This window comes from Stomoxys calcitrans, chromosome 3 (genome assembly GCF_963082655.1).
Source record: "Stomoxys calcitrans chromosome 3, idStoCalc2.1, whole genome shotgun sequence".
Classification (NCBI taxonomy): domain Eukaryota; kingdom Metazoa; phylum Arthropoda; class Insecta; order Diptera; family Muscidae; genus Stomoxys; species Stomoxys calcitrans.
The window spans coordinates 86,963,854-86,984,466 of NC_081554.1; the positions used below are offsets into that span (position 1 = coordinate 86,963,854).

General features: G+C 41.2%; 2 protein-coding genes across 3 annotated transcripts in view; both read left to right on the top strand.

Annotated features, from left to right (window-relative positions):
- LOC106085051 (uncharacterized) overlaps nt 1–20,613 on the top strand; it is a 32,617-nt gene that overhangs the window by 695 nt on the left and 11,309 nt on the right. The gene's annotated exons all lie outside the window — the stretch shown is intronic.
- Nucleotides 275–19,975, top strand: LOC106085050 (protein chiffon). The gene is made up of 2 exons (XM_013249069.2): nt 275–364; nt 11,806–19,975. The coding sequence occupies exon 2, from the start codon at nt 11,825–11,827 to the stop codon at nt 18,230–18,232; it is 6,408 nt and encodes a 2,135-aa protein (XP_013104523.2). The 5' UTR covers nt 275–364; nt 11,806–11,824; the 3' UTR covers nt 18,233–19,975.

Genomic DNA, 20,613 nt, shown 5'->3' on the forward strand with positions numbered 1-20,613 from the left:
GCAAGAAATATCAACAACAACAACAATAAGCGTGGAATCGGTGGCGACGACAACGACAGCGAACAACAGATAGAGCATCAGTTAAGCGTTGTGTGTGGGGACTTTCTTTTTGTTTGAATTCAGGAGGTTTATTTTTCTGTTGTGTTGTACTGTGTCCGTCCGTCCGTCGCGGCGGTGTATTGTTTTTCCGTTCCTCTTCTTCGCCTCGGTCCTGTCGACGAAATCAATGTATGTGGAGAGCACCAGCGTGAGTTTCATAAGAAAATGTCACATTTGCCATTGGATGCACGCGCCATTTTGCATTATTTAAATGAATTGGGCTACCGAAATATATCGGCCGAACAACTCAAAGAATTTCTGAAAGGTAAGTTTATTCGAAACCTCATTAAAATTATATTTACTTTATATTTAAGATAGTAAGTTAACGGTTTAACAAATGGCTGGATGAACGATATAAGAGAGAGAGAGAGAGTTCATATGAGAGTGCCTTACAGAATGAGAGATTGAGAGAGACTAAAAAGACTTCTTGTTTTTTTTTTTTAAATTGTAAACAAAAACATTTCTTTTACTCGCATTTTGATAATTTGTTAATTTTTGTTAATTTCTTAGCCTCATGCACCTAAGCGTATATGTATAATACATTTTATTGATATCTTGCAGCCGACACAGAGTTTAAAAAGCTTGCTTATTTATTCCATTTATATTGAAAAGAAAAAAATCACAACTGCTGCGATGGTAGATGATTCGTCGTTGCAAAATGCCACTAGTGGTATTCTAAAGAAAGATTTTTTAAACGAAAATAAACTCTGATGATATGTGATGTGCGTGTGTAGTGTATTTTTTTTTTCTAGTATTCGGTTAAAAACAGCGTTTAGCTTTTACCGAAAGAACACACAATTCTATGTTGAATTTTGTCAGTTCTTGCTCTGGTGTATTGTGCTATGTGTGTACGTTAGCCAAAGTTGTTGTTTTTATTGTCTGTCAGTTGCTTTGTGTACATTAAGCCGGCTGTGTGTGTATTTTTGTAGTGTAGTCAAGGTAGAAACATACGTACACACATACATAACACATCATGCCATACCAATTGCCATAGCATTTAAATCGAGAAAACACATACTACATTGTATTTTTCTTGCTGTTTAGCTTTTATAGTTAAAAACGTACATACTGGCCGATGTTCATCTAACATCCGACCATCATCACATCACTAGCACAAGTAAAATAACAATCAGACTGACAATTGAGCAAACCCAACCTCAGCCAATCATCCATCCGCAAAAGCAGTAAAGCACACACGTAAAAATATCAGTCTTTTTACTTGTGCTACATCCCAAAAGTTCTTACATAAATTGAAATAAAAAAAATGAATACGTTTACAGCTTTTTAATATTCTTCTATTCGATTAGACGATATTTGGTTTTGTCTAAAAACAGCCAACTCGGAGCTAAAAGATCGCGTTATGGGTCGCAACGTAATTCCTTTTTGACATTTTCATTTATTTCTTTTCCTCTGATTCACCATCTGCTATTTTGTGGGGTACTTTTATTTTGTTGTCGTTTGTTTTATGTTTCTTTCATTTTGACAGTGTTGTGTTCGAACATCATGCATATGTGTCTTTTTTTTATCATTTGCTTCTCATTTATTTTTCTTATTTTAGCCTTTATTACCGATCCGGTTTATTTTAAATGCGCCACATTAGTTTTTTTTCACATATTGTTATTCGGTAATTGTTTTTGTAAGGAGAATCTTATGGAACGTTCACATGAGATGATTAATCGTTTACAGATTAGTATTTTTTGATGTTGTAGCTGTGTGTTGTACTCCATCGGGTCAATCCGGTACGTACATCTTGCTGCCATGGGATTGAGTATTTTTTTTTAAACCAATAGCTATTTTTCGTTCAAGGGGTAAGAATGTATAGACACCTGTTGCCCGGCTAAAATCGCTTGGTACTAAAACCCCGTTTACACTGCTCTTTAAATCCAGATTTAATGGCTAGGTCATCTGGTTTCCCTTTATAAAATCAGCTGACGAGAGCCTTTTATCCGGATTTAATAAGCAGTGTAAACGGGGTTTTATGAGACTTTCCTAGGTAAAGCCTTGTACTTAGTAAGTTTTCCGCCGAACAACTATAAAAAATGGCGACGAAGGTTAACATCCCAATTCTAAAATATTTCTGGAATAAACTCCCTGGGAGTTAATTTCTCTTTTGAATAAAATACTCCTATTCTGTTTAAATGGGGAGAGTAAAAATTTGGGATAGGGAATTTCGAATTTTCGAAAACAGCTGTTTTATTTTGGCTTAAAAGACAAAAACAAAATTTGACTTTTATTTCTTGGAAAAAAGGTGGTTAAAAAAGTTTACAAACATGTTAAATGTTGCTTTTGTAATGTTTGTTTTACTTTTGTAATGTTTGTTTTACTTTTGTATTTTAATAATACACAATTATGGCGGAGGATGCCACCGAAGCGCAGAAGTTAGCATGGCCTTCTATGGCACTGAACGTCTGGTTCGAATTCTGGCGAGAACATCAGAAAACATTTTTTGAGGTACTGTACCATTAGGTATGGCAGTCATGTAAAAACTTCTCCCCAAAGAGGTGTCGCATTGCGGCACGCCATTCGGACTCGTTTATAAAAAGTATAATAGAATATTCCTTAATGGAATGTTAATGAGCAAATTGCATAACAAATATGGCATTGAGCATTAGGAGGGGATATCCACCGGATCCCCTCCTAACCTCAAGTCACTTGTCAGTGACAAAATATGCAGCGCTGGTGTGGTCTCGCCATCTAAGCAATATACAGAGGAATTAGATTTGGATATGTCAGAATGCTCACTACTTCTGTCGAAGACAAAGAACCTATCCATGCGCAGACACGAGTATAGGGTAGTGAAAGCGGTGAAGAGATACCGGGTGAATTTCTTTATATGGGTGAATTTGCTATGGGTGGGGCAAATTCAGCATCAATCTTACTGAGGTAGAGTTGACGTAGTCCCCATACACAAGGCCTACAATTTTTATACAAAATTCGTATGCTGCTCCTAAATCCTTTTCATTTACGTCCCATAATGTACGCATCTCTGACATATCGCAAAATATGGGATTTCTCTGACTTTCTCCTGCCGAAAAACCTCCTTAGGTAAGAGCAAACCCTTTGATAGGCATTTCTCGCCTTCCTGGGCTTTGACGTGTTCTTACATCGCGGGTGCCCTCTCTTGAGGCGTCAAGATTTAGTCCACTCTACTCTATGAGAACAGGGCCTCCAGCTTTCGATCGCTCGGTAGCCCTGCGGTCGATTTCCGTTAGAGAAATTTGACTCGCCTGCTTTTTGCTTTTTTTAGTATTAAATACTCTCAATGCTCTTAAAAAACGATTTGTTGTTGTTGTAGCAGTTTGTTGTGCTCTATCCGGCTCCAGGAACTCTTCGACTAAGATGGGGTGCGTCCAGAGGGATCTGGGTCTGAGTGGAGTGGGTCTGGCTGGACAGTTAGACAGGCAGTTAAAAGGAATGGTAAGAATAAGTGGCGTGTAGTTCTTGAAGCCGTTTTCCCGCTTTCGAGAATCCGTCTTTAATCACCTAAAACAGTACCGTGGAGATTTGTCAGAGTTACGTCGTATAATCTCTAAATTATTGCTACTAAATTTCCCATGAGCATTAAATTAAGGAACTGGGGATATCAACGAGTGCAGTCCGATTAAAGTTTAAGTTCAATGATAAGGGGCCTCATTTTTTATACCGAGTCCGAACGGCGTGCCGAATAGCGACAGCACTTGGTGGGGAAATTTCAACATGGAAGGATATTTCACAAGTACAGCCAGCATTAGTAAGGCAATAACCAACGCTGAACATTATTTTTATGATGTTCACGCTGGAATTTGTCATTGTCGGACATGTTAGCCTCTGCGCCACGAATACCTACTACTATTGTTATTATAAATTATTATTAATCCGAAAAGTAGGTATATGGTCAAGAAAGAAGAAGAACCCTTAGGTCGACAACCCATAACGCTGTTTACGGCGATAATCCTACCACTTATGCTTTCGGAATTTGTAAGAACTTTTGGTTATATCTTCAAATGTTGTCTTCCGATTTTATATTATCACATCTCTGCAATATCATGTATATTTCATTTGGCGTTTTGAAAGGGTTTGTTGAATTCAGTTCCGTTGTTCTTTGCAGATTTCAATTTTTACCGAAAATCGTCAGTTTTTTTTTATACCCTACACCACCACTGTGGTACAGGGTATTATATATGTTTGCAACGCTACGAAGGAGAAGAGCTGAACCCATCGATAAGTATACCGATCGACTCAGAATCACTTTCTGATTCGATTTAGCCATGCCCGTCTGTGAGTCCATGTATTCTTGTTATCAAAGTTCATGTCGTATTTTTCTCTTTTTTTGCTCAAGGACGAACGCCATTGATTTTGGTAAAAATCGGTTCAGATTTAGATATAGCTCCCATATATATGTATCGCCCGATTTGCACTTCAATGACCGTAGTTACTACAATTTTCAAACGATCTGCACAAAATTTGACACGGATTGTTTTTTTTTTTTTTTGCTGATTTTAACATTTCTGCGAAATATTGTCATAATCGGTTCCGATTTAGATATAGCTTCCATATATATGCATCGCCCGATTTGCACTTAAAGGGCCGTCGTAGCTACAATTTTCGACCGATCTGCACAAAATTTGGCACGGACAGTTTTGTTTTTGGTCCTAACATATCTGCAAGATTTCATCAAAATCGGTTCAGATTTAAATATAGCTCCCATATATATGCATCGCCCGATTTGCACTTAAATGGCCGTAGAAGCAACAATTTTCACCGATCTGCACAAAATTTGGCACGGACAGTTTTGTTTTTGATCCTAACATATCTGTAAGATATCATCAAAATCGGTTCAGATTTAAATATAGCTCCCATATATATGTATCGCTGGATTTGCACTTAAAGGGCCGTAGTAGCTACAATTTTCAATCGATCTGCACAAAATTTGGCACGGACAGTTTTGCTACTGATCTTAATATATCTGCGAGACTTCATAAAAGTCAGTTCAGATTTGGATATAGCTCCCATATATATGTATCGCCCGGTTTGCACTTAAATGGCCGTAGTTACTACAATTTTCAACCAACCTGCACAAAATTTGGCATGAATTGTTTTGTGACTGGTCTTACCAGCAAGACTTCATCAAAATCGATTCAGATTTGGACATTGCTCCCATATATATGTATCGCACGATTAACACTTAGATGTGCATATAATTTGGCACGGATTGTTTTGTTACTGATCTTAACATATCTGCGAGATTTCATAAAAATCGGTTCAAATTTTGATGTAGCACCCATACATACCTATCGCCCGATTTGTACTCATATGACCGTAGTAACAACAATTTTCAAACGATCTGTTTGAAAGTCGGTTCAGATTTAGAGATGGCTCTCATATACATATATATTTATATATTGCCCGAATTTAAAATTGTAAGGGTAGGTGTAGGCCACTGTAGCGCAGAGGTTAGCATGTCCGCCTATGACGCTGAACGCCTGAGTTCGAATCCTGGCGAGACCATCAGAAAAAATTTTCAGCGGTGGTTTTCCCCTCCTAATGCTGGCAACATTTGTGAGGTACTATGCCATGTAAAACTTTTCTCCAAAGAGGTGTCGTACTGCGGCACGCCGTTCGGACTCGGCTATAAAAAGGAGGCCCTTATCATTGAGCTTAATCTTGAATCGGACTGCACTCATTGATATGTGAAAAGTTTGCCTCTGTTCCTTAGCGGAACGTTCATGGGCAAAATTTTCAATTTTTGTAGGGTATTATATAGTCGGCTCCGCCCGACTTTTGCCTTTCCTTAATGGTTTGATAAAGCATTTTGGCCCCCCGTAAAGCTAACTATACAGAAATGTAATTTCAAAATGTTACCAAGGTTTATTGTCAATCTTTGAATCGACCCACATGCATGTGAAGTATGTACATATGTACATTGTTTAAATTATATGAGTAGGCATTGTTGTTAGTTAGCATTTATATGCTATGTTTTAATGTATTAAATATGCATAATACATTTATAAGGATAATTGCACTCAAATCCAACCACACGTCACAAATACATATGTGTATGTTATCCCATACATAATTTATGTATGTGTGTGACTAAAATATATACATAAAAATCCTTGCATATAATTTGCGCAAATACTAATTGTCATCCATTTATTTGTTTGTATTTTCATATGTGGTGCAATTTTAATGTTTTAAAATATTGATTTGTGAATTTTGATGTACACACCGAGAGAGCGAGAGCAGAGGAATAACTTATTTAAGATGATATGTAAATAAATATATTCCAGTTATACATTTAATTTATAGCTGGTCTACTATATCTTTTCCAGTAGTATTTTGTCAAAAGGATCAAGCGAATTAACTGGTTCCATATTAAGTAGCCATCATAACAATTTGCCATTAAAACTAAGTAATTACATATACATTGATTCCCCGAATCAACCTCTTAGGCTTACAAAAATTGCCTTATTACTCCTCGAAATTTGGAGTAGTAGTTTGTACCACATCTATCAGAACCCATGCCAAATACAATTCAATCCCATGGCAGCCGGTTGTACGCACCGGAGTAACCCGATGGAACACTCATCGGCAAGGGCTGCCGCCTCAATGTACGTGTTCGTCTTCTTTCGTCATGGGAGAGGCACATCCCGGAGTGCCTTCTTCGCACGCTTTTGGTCTGTGCCTGGATTGAAAAGAACCCCGCAACCTAGTTCTGTTCGGTTTGCCAGCACCACCTCCATCATCGGTCGGTGTCGGTGAGGTGTAACCGGTGCATGGAGTGGGTACATTTCCGATCTTGCTCTGGCCTTACTTCACTACGGGAGTATAGTCATACTGGTTATGTCGCAAGGTGCAGCATCCCAACCCAAATATTGCCAGGCCAGTGCCGGGAAGTGTATCGTTTTTGCAGTTAAACTGCAACTGATTTCGTGGTTAGATCGATGAGATTGTGGACTTTATGAGTCGGAAGAGCATATTGGTCGCAGCGATCCAGGAGACAAAGGTGACCAACACCTGCAGCTTGCACAGTTGTCACGGTTACAATGTGCTACGTAAGGATCGCTCAAGGAATGGAGGTGGGGGATTGGCCTTCGTTGTTGTTGTTGTAGCAGTTTATTGCGTTCTATCTTTCGTCTGCTTGATTCTGTTGAGTGTCAAGACCCAGGAACTCTGCGACTAAGGTGGGGTGCGTCCACAGGGATCTGGGTCTGAGTCGAGTGGGTCTGGCCGGGCAGTTAAACAGGTGACGTGTATCGTGCGGTCCCTGGTTACAATCGGGACATACATCTTGTACGTCGGCATCAATCCTAGCTCTGTGGGAATTGAGTCGGCTGCATCTGCCGGAACGTTATTGAGCCAGAACTACTCTGATTTGCCGGGGGAGGTCGATTTCTTCGGGTGCAATGGGTGGCGGTCGTCCTCCAAGGACTACATTCATCCGGTAGCCAATTACCGCATCTGCTACCGTGTCTGCATGAAAGTTGTTTAGACCCGATTGATATGCCGCTTGATCTAGAGGTTCTCTCTTGTAGCGCTGAACCTCACGCTCTAGATCATGTAGATCTACCTTTAGGCTTCTGGGTGGTGGATATCTATCCACAAGATGATGATTTGGATGGTTTTTGCGATAATAGCCCAAAAGGTATTGTAGTTATGTCTTCGCACTGGTAGGATCTTTGTCTCCTGATGGAGGTGGTCCACATGAGAACTGAGAAGACAGCTCGTCGCAGTTCGGAGGGCGGCATTCTGACAGATCTGAATATTATTCCACTGCGTGTCACAAAGTTGACGAGACCACACTGGCGCTGCATAACTTACCACAGACCGGCCAATTGCTTTGTAGGTGGTCAACAAGGTTTCTTTGTCTGCATCCCAAGTGCTGCCAGCAAGTGACTTGATGGCCTTGTTTCTACTTTTGACTTTATCGCAGATTGCTGCGGCATGTGGGGAGAATGTGTAAGAGCTGTCAAATGTGATGCCAAGTATTTTGGGACACTTGATGTTCGGAATCATTTCTCCATCGACCATCACAGTCAGCTCAGTATTCAACTCACGCGTATTTGTAGTGAACAATGTGGCTGAAGATTTGGTGGCGGATATCTGCAGATTTCTTGCAGCGAAATATGAGGCCAGCTCGTTGAGGTAGACGTTCAACCTATCGCATATATCATCATTGGCCTTCGTAATACACCATTCCGTGCAATATTGACCTATCTCGCCTGCGCATGGCGCTGGTGACCCCTACATGGAATGCATGGGGATAGCAGTCAGGTCTGGTGCTCCCGAGCTAGAGCAATACAACGTGTACATACCGCTGGTTGGTAGGTGTGTCCCGATTAATGGCCAGACTTACAAACCCGACATAAGTGGGTTGCTATCTGGCCATAATCGTCTGGTTCTAGGGGACTTTAATGGGCACCACACGTGATGGCATTCTCCCCTAGGTAACGACCAGCGTGGCACAGCTTTGGCAGAGCAGATTGAAAACTGCACGTTTTGCACGGTGAATCAGGATGCCCCCACTAGGATAACGAGGAGGTGCAGCAGCTCGCCAGACATTCCATTGCATCCCCTGATCTCCTGAGTGACGTATCCTGGCAAGCCGTCATCAGACCACCTCCCCATAATTCTCCCCATCGACTGACCACCCGACTTCATAACCTCTGAGCGCCGGACGTTTATCAATCAGATGAAGGCCGATTGGGCTGGCTTCAGAGTGTATACCAATCGCCGCTTCAGTGAACTGCCACGCCCTCGGATGTGCTAGTGGCCGAGAGGAAATTCCGAGACATCATTAACGCACCAGCCGGTCGAACACCCCAATTGCGGCCCATTTTTCCGGCGTAGGTAGTGGTACTCGCAGACGAGCGCGATGTGATTCGTGGTATGGACTCCACTAACACCAGAATCAGTGAGCTGAATCTGGAAATAAACAGGGTAGTCAACGAACATAAACGGAATTTGTGTGGCTGGAACACTTGGAGCAATGTAACTTAGGCACCGGTGTAGACAAACTGTGGTCTACTGTTAAGTCACTCTCGAACCCCGGTAGGGGGGATGACAGGACCTCAGTCACTTTTTGCGAAATAACCGTGACTGATCCGAAGAGATGCGCCAGGTTGTTCAACCGTCAATTTATTGTGCATCCCGAAAGAGACAGAGCAAGGAGGAGAGCCATTCGCCGTATTCGTGATCTCTGAGCCGATGAACAGCCATCACAATTTACCAAGGGCGAAGTAACGAATGTCATCCGTGGCGCTAAATCATCTAAGGCGTTGGGCCCCGACGGAATCTCTACATTGATGTTGAAGTTCTCAACCTGTCTTTGAACACTCTTATAGTTCCCGATGTCTGGAAAATGGGCAGAGTGATCCCGCAACTGAGGCCTGGAAAGGACCCGAGTTTGGGGGAGTCGTACAGACCGATCTCCCTTCTCTCACCAGTGGCAAAGACGCTTGAGGCATTACTCTTACACTTAGACTGACATTAGACTCATTTAGACGTTTTCGTCCATTGTGTTACCACAGGAACAAGAGAAGGAAGGTGACTTGTAGTTCCTACCGTTGAACTATCCAGATTGCTTTATAAAGCCGCTATTACACGGCATGTAGTTCTCTTATAATATGTCACTTTTTGTATTCACTTGTAATGTTTGTCAAAATTGTAAATTTACATCATTTTTGCCATCACACCTGTTTGTTATTTTCGTATGGTATAACCTAAAAATGTGAGCAAAAAATGTTAAGCGTAAAAATTGTTAAAGTTGTGAGAAAGGTGGAAACTCATTCGTCTGACAACAGCTGATTTCTTTATGTTTTAGTCAGAAGGAATAGAGCACGCTTCAAACCAAAAAAATACATGTGCTATTTTGAAAAGTGATTTTCATAATTTAGTTTCATTTATATCACACTACATGTATAACTTAACATGTGCTAAATTTAACATGTCATAAGACACCTACATACCGTGTAATAGGGCCTTAAGCAACTTCGTTTCTCCATTTTTATCCTATACTTTTTGCTATCTTTCGGGCAAGCGATTTATGTGGAGTTTGAAGTCCAAATTTTTTTTGCTGGGAACGGAGCATGTAAAGGGTGATTTTTTTGAGGTTAGGATTTTCATGCATTAGTATTTGACAGATCACGTGGGATTTCAGACATGGTGTCAAAGAGAAAGATGCTCAGTATGCTTTGACATTTCATCATGAATAGACTTACTAACGAGCAACGCTTGCAAATCATTGAATTTTATTACCAAAATCAGTGTTCGGTTCGAAATGTGTTCATTCACCGTTCAGCGATGAGGCTCATTTCTGGTTGAATGGCTACGTAAATAAGCAAAATTGCCGCATTTGGAGTGAAGAGCAACCAGAAGCCGTTCAAGAACTGCCCATGCATCCCGAAAAATGCACTGTTTGGTGTGGTTTGTACGCTGGTGGAATCATTGGACCGTATTTTTTCAAAGATGATGAATGAACACATTTCGAACCGAACACTGATTTTGGTAATAAAATTCAATGATTTGCAAGCGTTGCTCGTTAGTAAGTCTATTCATGATGAAATGTCAAAGCATACTGAGCATCTTTCTCTTTGACACCATGTCTGAAATCCCACGTGATCTGTCAAATACTAATGCATGAAAATCCTAACCTCAAAAAAATCACCCTTTAATAGCCCGAATCAGACAAGTTTAACTTGTTTGATGTCTCGCATTATCTTGGCGGAACATCTTAAAACTTCTGAGGTGAGCAAGTTCGTTCCGGTCCATAAGACCGATCGCCGCTGGAACATGTTGGCCATTGCTTATTTAAAGGCGCCAATAAATCGCGTGAACATATATATCGGGCATCATAGGCAATTAATATACATATAACAAAGAGCCGGTGCCTCCCATCCTGTGAGACTCTCCACTCGATAACGCTGAATGTCCGCGACTGCGGTTGCAACTACTCCGTATGGGGCATTCCACTATTCGCAACCTGTGGATGCGCCCGGTAGCTTCCAGCTAGCTTCTCATGATGGTTTGGCATCGACCTAACATCGGCCATAAGAGGTCTTCCGACGCAAAAAAGATCAGCTGTTCAAATATATTAGGTTAAAGCGCTTAAGTGCAAAGTAGTTTACGAAAAGATTTAATAACAACTATACCGTACACTATATGGAGGATGGTTTATAAAACAGGGATTGTGTACAATACAACTCTAACATCTCTTACATATCGATCAGTGTTGCAGTGTAGCCTTTGCGAAGTTGATTGCTTGAATTGATTTTGTTCTTGTGCGTGTTCTCTGTGTGTGTGTGTCCAGTGTTTGCAATCAAAAGGGGGATGATGAAACTATAGTAGGAAGAAACATCTGTCGCTGTTGTATAATTTTATTTGCATTGGTCCTCTCCCAGTTTACGTTTTGCAGGCTTCTCGTGTGTATGCGCTCGAAAAGGTGGTTCAGTGATTTGTTTTTAGAGTTTTTTGGCGGTTTTTTGTTTTCGTACATATGAACCTTTTCTAATTATTCAATAAAAAGCATGATTATAATTATAATAATACAATAATACTGATTAGCTTTTTTCTTGTTCTTCTCTTTTTCGATCACACATGCTTCGCTTCTTCGACCTTTTTCTCCAAAAACTCCACTGTCAAATTGCATATAAACAAACGACAACAATATCTAAAACCGTATTGCTCCGTGACAACATAAAAACTAAAAAAAAAAAACACAAATAATAGCCATATTGGGCCTAAAGGTATGCAACCGCAATCGGAAATTATCAAAAAAGGCAAATTTAAGACACAACATCAGCGGCAAACTCAACAATTGCCAACAACACCCACTTCAAGGAATTTATCAACAGCAGCATCAGCATCAAAAGTATCGGCAAGCGCAATTTCTGGAGCAGCAGGCGCCTCTGTCTCAGCCTCAACAAAGATTGCACCGGATTCGCATAAGCGCAATGGCCCAAGTGTCAAAGTAATTAAATGCAAAAAACCACTCTGCCATTTTAAATTTTACTTAGATATATGCGATCATCAGCTCACAAAACGTATAGAGGAACATATTAAACTTTTGGGAGGATCTTTGGAATTCTTCTTAACTCCAAGTGTTACACACTTTGTGACCGATAAGCCAGTTGCTACGGCAGCCGCAGCTGTAAACTACAATAACAGCACAAGTTGCCCAGGAACACCACAAACGCCACAGACTCCACAGACGCCGCAGACTCCTTATTCGGTGGAAAGCTTTGAGGTCTCAAGAACTAATAATGGCACTGCGGCAATTGTATCGAAAAAGCCCATACGCAATTCCAGAGCCGATGCTATATTAAATCGTGCCAGGCGTCTTAGTACCGCAACAACTACACCCACCACAGCAGCTGGTTGCACTACCCGAGCATCAACTGCGGATCAACTAACACCAGCAGTAGCAGCGACTGCGATCACTACACCTCTTAAATCCAGGGATAATGTTGGCCCACCACCTCCCTATGTTGTGTGGCAATGTGAGAATGCTTTAAGATTTTTCAAAAAGGTCCAACACGAACTCAAAGACTATTTGGGAGACTCAGTAAACGCCTCTCCAAAGACGTACACAGTCGAACCGATAAACCTTAAAGGCGGTTTTATAAAAATAGAAGCACTCAAACGTAATTATCGACCTTATTATCATCTCTTTAAGAAACCCACAAGCGAGTGGCCCAAAATTGAATTAACCCGAGAAGACGGTGCTTTTCGCTTATCGCCCAAAAAGGATACCACCAAAGAGGATAATAAACCGAAAGGCGAGGGTGAAATAACTCAATTGAAAGATAACAATATGACACGTAAATCTAGGTCCAGGTCAACGCATAACATCAAAAAGCCCCAAAGAAATGAACTGCTCAAATCACCTGCCAACTCACAGAAAAATAGTCTTTGCAAGAACCAGGCACAACAAAAGGACTCCACGGACAAACAATGTGGCGTTTGTGAGATATGCAAAATTGAATACGACGCCCTAACGATACATCTTAAGACAAAAGATCATGAGTACTTTGCCAAAAACTCGCAAAATTTCATTGCGTTGGACTCTTTGATAACCTCTTCGGCCGATGTCAACAAGTTCTTAGATGACAATCGAAAATTGGAAACAAAAACCGAACTGGAAGAAATGGAAGTTGATCAAGAGGAACTAAACGACAATGAAGTAGACCCATTAGAGAATTATGAAGCCGATGAGGCTGCCGAAGAGGAGGAGAATTCACAAAAGTCGTGTTCCTTGTTGAGTAAACGTTCCAAGAGCTACGAGAGAAAGGCAATGTTAATATCTCCTACGCTAAGAGAAAAATCAACGCGGTCTACTAAGGGCAAACATTCATCGGAGAAGTTCAAGAATAATGCCATCTCCCATACTAGCACTAAATCGCCAAAGACCCCTAGTCCGCAGAAACCACTGTCACTTCCACCGCTGATTGTGAAAACCCCAACTACAGTCCGTAAAAAGCACTCCGGGTCCGCTTCAAATTCTGCAATATCACCACCTATTCGTGCCATGCTGCCACCAAACTCCTTGTACAAAGTTGTAGAAACTCATACCGAGGGTCCTTGTACTCCAACGAAAAATAGACTTGGAGCAGCTGCTGACAGCACAGTAGCGGCATCGCCATCTATAATAGTAAAATTTAAAAAGGTGCGCAATACCGAATTGCAAGTGTTAAACGGCGAAGCCGAAAACTTTATGTTTCCTAAAAAACCTAGTGATTCTAGTGAGCTGCCTACTGACGTCGATAGACACACCAGTTCGGAGCGAGCTCAAAATACTGCCTCCATTTGTACATCGTCAAGCACCTCTACACCTACGGGTTCGGCATCACCTTCGGAAGACGAGAATGAGGAGTACTTTGAAGAACGATCGAAAAGGTCAATGCCGAATGGCAGGAAAGCTATTGCCAAGGCTAAGCGGGTACTGCCGCAACATACGAAGCGCATAGTAACTGCACCTGTAAATACAACGGAATTTGGTAGATTTTCCTATCCGAAAACTCCTATTCCAAGAGGAGGAGGTACAACTTCCAAACCCAAAGGCGAAGGTGGAAGGCAGAGCTTTCCAAAAGCCCCCATCCAGCCAACTGAACAACTGAAGAAGACTAAAAATGCACGCAAGGATGTCGCTGCTGATCCAAGCTCTGCTGAAATCATTGCAGAGACAGCTAAGATTGTATTTCCTGAAGCAACTCGTAAAAGTTCCAGAACGGCAACCGCCATTGTGACAGCAGCAACAACAAGCACGCGACTCATGCAAGCTGCTGTGGACGCGGCGAAAAATAAAAGCAAGCAACATCTCATCACTCCCACAGCAACTGCAACAAAAGTGTCTGCCTCCGTCAAGGGAATAAGAGGTAGACCGCCAAAGGCTCGCAGGGAAGAAGAAGACTCGGAAAAGGAAACGTCCGAAGAAAGACGTCAGCCAAGTAAAGAAGTGCAAAAACCACACAAGTCTGAGATCGTTGAACAGGAGTCGAGAAGATTGCGTTTTACAAGCCGTCAGTCAGTTGATTATCATTTGGAGGATAGGATGGGGGAGGAGAACAAAAAAAGTAAACCAACGCGAAATTCATATGCGAATATAACAACCAACCACAAAACCAATAGCAATAAAATAAGAGTTAAGTCCATAATATTTAAAAACGAACTTGGTGACGAAGAGGAATACGATGATGTATCCGTAGACAATGATGATGAAAAAGACGAAGATTTCAGGATTAACGAAAGCAAATCGAAGTCTTCCCCCAGGAAGTCTTTAAGTTCCCAATCACAAATACAACTGGAAATTGCCACAGCAACCAATAGAGTATCCTCGAAAAGAGAAGCCCGACTAGCGAAGAGGCAAAGTCGGAATATGTCGGAATTTTCTAGTGATATGAAACTGCAGCAGAAGACAGAAAAGACTAAAGTGGCGCCAGAGACTTCTGTGGAGGTTGCGGCGGTATCTAAACAAGAGAAAAAAACGACTACAGGTACAAAAATTGAAAGAAAACCAATGGATTCCACCATCACTACCACTATCCCACAAACTAAAAAGTCTCCCATAAAAGTTTCTCCTGTTAAACAAGAGCAATCATCACCATCTCGTTTTTATGATATTACAAAAAGTGAACGCTTAAAAATGTTGAGGTATGCTTTCGAGCGACTACCTGAATATGATTTATGGTATCGTGTCTACAAACGCCAGGACAATTGTCAGGAGAAGTATTTCGAGTATTTTGGTTCTACAAAATATCGAAAACTGCCCTACGAAATGGGGCCTATACCTTTCGAAATGTCACTCGAGGGTTCAATGGGATCAAAAATCTGTTGTAAATTATGTCAGAATAAGAATATGGTTAAACAGGACGCCGAGGCGAAGCAGATTGCAATGGGTGATTCTCTAGATGCGAAGACTAAAGCTCTCAATGACAAATTGGTATCCATAAAAAAGCAACGCGATGACTCAAATTGCACCTCCACCTCTGCCTCTGCCCATGTCAAACAACAAGAACATTCCAAATTATCAATTTCTACAACGGATTCCACTTCGCAGTATACGCACAAGCACAAGAAACTGCATTTACTGCAACGATATCGGCAAGAACAGGAGCAACAGGAGATGTTGCAACGTCAAAAGCTGGAAGAACAAGTAGAGAACAGCAATGCCCACAGGCTTGGAAATCAATCTGCTGATGTGAAAATGGAGTCTGTAACACGAGATTCGTTGCGCAATAGAGAAGATAGGGCTGGTTCCACCCATAGCAATGCCAGTAGTTGTGCGAGTAGTAGTGCCACATTTGGCAAATCAAAGAGAATGCATAAAAAAATGCTAAACAAGGCCGCATTCATGGCCCACTTGGAGTTGCCACCTCGAAAATCTCCGAGGGAACATGCCTCCACCCTAGCTTTGGTTAGTTGTATTATAAATCAGAGGAAAGATTCCGTTAGCAAGTCAAATTCGGATATGGATGAACCTGTTACGCCTACTGAGGAAGAAACTGTCAATTTGCTTGCAGTAAAAGAGGAGCTTGACAAAGAAGTGGACAATCAACTGAAGGCAAGCACACGTTTAAGAACACCACCTCCCGCACAATCACAAACACCTGCCAGGGAATCCCCTCTGCCGCAAGGCAGTGTGGTCGTAAATTCGCCCCGCACTCGTTCCCAAGCGGCTACTCCCGTAGAAGAGCTTCGGTTTACAACCGAAATTTCGGAAAATGTCAAACGCATGCGTAGAGGACGAAACAAATACGACTACTCTCCACCATTTGTGGCTCGTGTAGGCTCGGTTCGTACCTCTAAAAGCCGAGCGGCCGCTAATAATGTCGCTCTGAATTTATTTGGTAGATATTCTACGGGGAATTCCAACTACGCTTCCCTATCCAGGCAAATATCAACACCGTCTAATGCCACAAAGAAAGTGCAACCACCAGTTTCGAATGGAACAGGTGGTAGAGGTAGGGGCAGATGGAAATCTGCGGGTATTCTTCGCAATCCTTCCTCAAAGAATATGAAAAATGTACCGCTTATACGAAAAACTGGCACAAAGCGAGGAGTGCTTGAATTTGAAGCTGATACGGATGCATTAGAGGCATTGAGAAAAGCCACTACAGAATATAAGAGCCCAAGGTTTCTGGAATGGCAAATCGACAAATTCTTAACGTTAATGGGTCCTGAGTATGATAAAGATCTTGAATACTATGCTGCCAACATTAATGAAGATCGACCCGCAACAACGCACGATGAAGTAGGTCAAGTGGGAACGTCGAGCAGAATGCGATTGCATAACAACCCTCCAACTGCTGTCAATGTGAATTCCCTTCATAACACACCTCCCGCCACAGATTATTTTTCCAGCGACTTTGATCTCTATGATTTGGTCTATCAGGATACAACGTCTGCACATAAAGATGGTAATGGCGATAAATCAGATCGCGATCACCGGCCAAAGAAGTTTAGCATATTCAATACAGCCCATATGCTGGGCTATTATCGCAAACGCAAAAATCCAAAGACCAATCGGACGGGTTGGCCAAAAGTCGCAAGAAAAAAAGCCGTGACTCGACAACAATCAAAAACCAATAAAATTTATTTCCTCCAAAATGGTGTGGCCAATGAGGAGAATTTGGAAAATATAATTTCTATAAAAGAGGAACAACTTGACAAGCTCGAGGAGGAATGCGATCCAGCGCAAAACAAAACTAGAAGCGATGGTGTTATCACGCCACCGGATTCCGAAGCGGAAATGATGGAGAATGGCGTGAAAGCAGACGAAGAGGAGAGCTTAATTATGGAGGAAGAGTCCCAACTCGGTTTAAATGAGGATTCACAAACAGCCAACGATGATGACGATGAAGAGGAGGAGGACGAAGATAATGAAACAATGGCAGATTCCATAGAGGACGAGGTCATTGCCAGAAAAGCAGACTCAGAGGTTGAATTGGACGGAGCAGGCGATGAAGATGAGGACGAGGACAAGGAGCGTGAAGAAGACGACGACGATCCTGATGAGATACCAGAAATTGAATGTAAAAAGATATCAAAAAAATCGAAAAGAGCCACAACGAAGCACTTCCTAAGCCACGAAGACGAAGACTCCTATGAACCTCAAGAAAAACGTCTTCGGTGCCTGGACGAGGCCTCCAGCATATGTCCAATAGATAAATCACGTTCGAATAATTTAAGTCTGAATACCGCCACAACCTCTGCACCTTGTACTCCATTTATGCGGGCTTTGCGGCGCACACCTCAACTCAACGGCAGTTTAGGGAGCTGCATTAGCCCCAGCGAAAAGGCTGGTGACAATTCTGATATCTTTACCGTTTCCTCCGATGGCCTGGACACTGATCTCGATCTTAGCAATTCACATTCACAGCTAAGAAATAGTAATGCCGATGATGATCATCAGCACCACCATAGCATGCACCAGCATGACCATTTGACAAATACGACCTTGAATAACAGCACAGCTGCCACGCCAAAGCGTAAATTTGATTTATCCAAATATGCCCCCACGAACGCAGCCTCTTGTGCCGCAGAAGCTGCCACTGCGGCTGTCAAATCCTTGGCTATTTCACAGTTTTTGAAAAAGGAAGTACGGGTCACATGCCGCCGTTTGCGTGCTCCCTTCAGAAGGTTTCGCTATCGCAGATAGGGACAGGGTTATATTCTAATACCTATATTTGATTGAGACAAAATGACTACATCATACTCTCGAGAAAATATTAACAGCCAAAACAGTTAATGCAAAGTAACATCGAAACTAAGCTGTTTAGAGGCGCCACGGCGAATGCTGTATGGTGTTGTGTGGCTATAAAAACGAACATTTTATGTGTGATACAATGGGGTTTTCATGTGATTAAATTTCGACTGAAATTATTGAATAATTTCAATAACACAAATATGCTGCTATACACTATTAAAAATAAGGTTTAGAAAATTGAAACAAGAAAAAACAAAAAACAGAAAACAGAAAGAAATTGTATTTATTTCGTTGCCAAAACAACAACAACAAGAACAGAAACATGATTATTTCCAAAAACTATTATATTTGCATTAATTTCTTATTATAATTTTCAAAAAAAAAAAAAAACACATTGTGCTAGAGCAAAATAAGTTTTATGGGACAAGGCATACATTTGGGTGAAATGAGTATAAAGGCTTCATCATTAAAACATTTACATTAACAATAACTTCAATTGAATCTTACAATTTCAAATTTAGCACTTCTCGACACTAGTTTTTTTATTTCCACCGGGGTATTGTCTAAAAAATGGTGCCTACGAGGTAGGCTACGGTGTATGTTTTTAAAACGTTAGTCTAGTTTGATATATCGTAGTTTATGATAAAAAATGTAGCATATGTTTTTATACCCACCACCGAAAGTTTAGCCATTTTGGCATTCCATATGGAACGCCACATCTAATTTTACATTTTCAACGCTACAAAGTACTAGATTTTCGTTAGTCATATAGGATCTAGACATGTCCGTTCGTCTTTTTGGAAACCACGAAACCACTCTATAGTCTTACGTTCAAAGATTTCCTATATCTTGATATAGCACCCTTTATACCGATCTCCCGATCAGAGACCTTGAGTTCAGAAAGTTGTAGTTTTGCCCCGATTTCAGGGAACAACCGCGCCGAGTTTGGATAAAGCGATCTCCCCATTTATACGTTTGAGCCCAAAAATTCACTTTACTACCCCCCATATTCGCTGTTACAGTGAGTTGCATGTACCCCTCAACATCTGAGTATGGACTAGATCTGACCATATTTGTATGCAGCTGTCACATAGCCCTGAGTTCCGATTGAAGGCATTTAATGCACAAAAGTGGCATATCCTACTCAGAATTTACGAAGTTTCGAAGAAATCTTTTAACATTTGCACCAGTTACAGTCAATATCAGAACTCACGGCGTTTTTACTGAAATTTGTCTCCTCGACATCCATGGTTTTATTCTGCACTCTTAACGATTACACAGAATCGAATTTTGGGTTATGTGAACCTACCAAAAATGGCAACACTGCTGAAGAGTCGTAGTTCATTTGTTTGAAAAGCCTTCGGAAATGGAGGCGGGCGTAAAATTTATTTCGGAGTGATCACCCATCGCTGAAATAAATTTTCAGCGGTAGGTATCCCCTGCTTATGCGGGCGACATTTGTGAAGAACTGTACCATTTGAACAAATGGTTGTTGTTGTGGTTGTGTGTTGTACATCGAGTCAATGCGGTACGTACAACCGGCTGCCATGGGATTCCAAGCAAATGGTGTAGCAGCTATGTAAAAACTTCTCCCCAAAGAGGTGTCGAACTGGGGCACGCGCACAGTTTTGCCTCTTGGTATATTCGTTGGACAAATATAGTAAGAGTTAACATAAAGTTCTAAAATTTTGCACAGAGGTATATTTTGAGTCTAATATAGACAAAAAGTGAAAAGAATGGTCCAAATTGGTCTATAACCTGATATAGCTCCCATATAAACCGATCTCCCGATTTAACTTCTGAGCTTTTAGAGGTCGCAATTATTACCCAATTTATCTGAAATTTTGCATGATGACATCTGGTAAGAGTCTCAACAACTACCACATGTATGGTCCAAATCGGTCAATAAGCCAATGTAGCTCCCATATAAACCGATCTCCCAATTTAACATCTCGAGCCTCCAGAGTGGGCAATTATTATCCGATTTGGCTGAAATGTTGCACAATGATTTCTGCTACGCCAAGTATGGTTGAAATCGGTCAATAAGTTGATGTAGCTCCCATATAAACCAATCTTTTGATTTGAGTTCTTAAGCCTATAGATTTTATCCTTGAATTGTGTGTTCCGTTTTAATGATTTCCGGTGTTTATGTTAAGTTTTGGACTTTGGTGTATTCAGAGGACTCCAGTAGAATTTTCCGGCGAATATTTTTATATATATGCGTCAAATCGCACAATTGAGCCGGCCAATCAACTGGACCATTTCATGAGATATAACGTTCTCCAAACTTGGTTTTCAATTAAATGATTGCGACATTCGCCGTATGGCTTGTG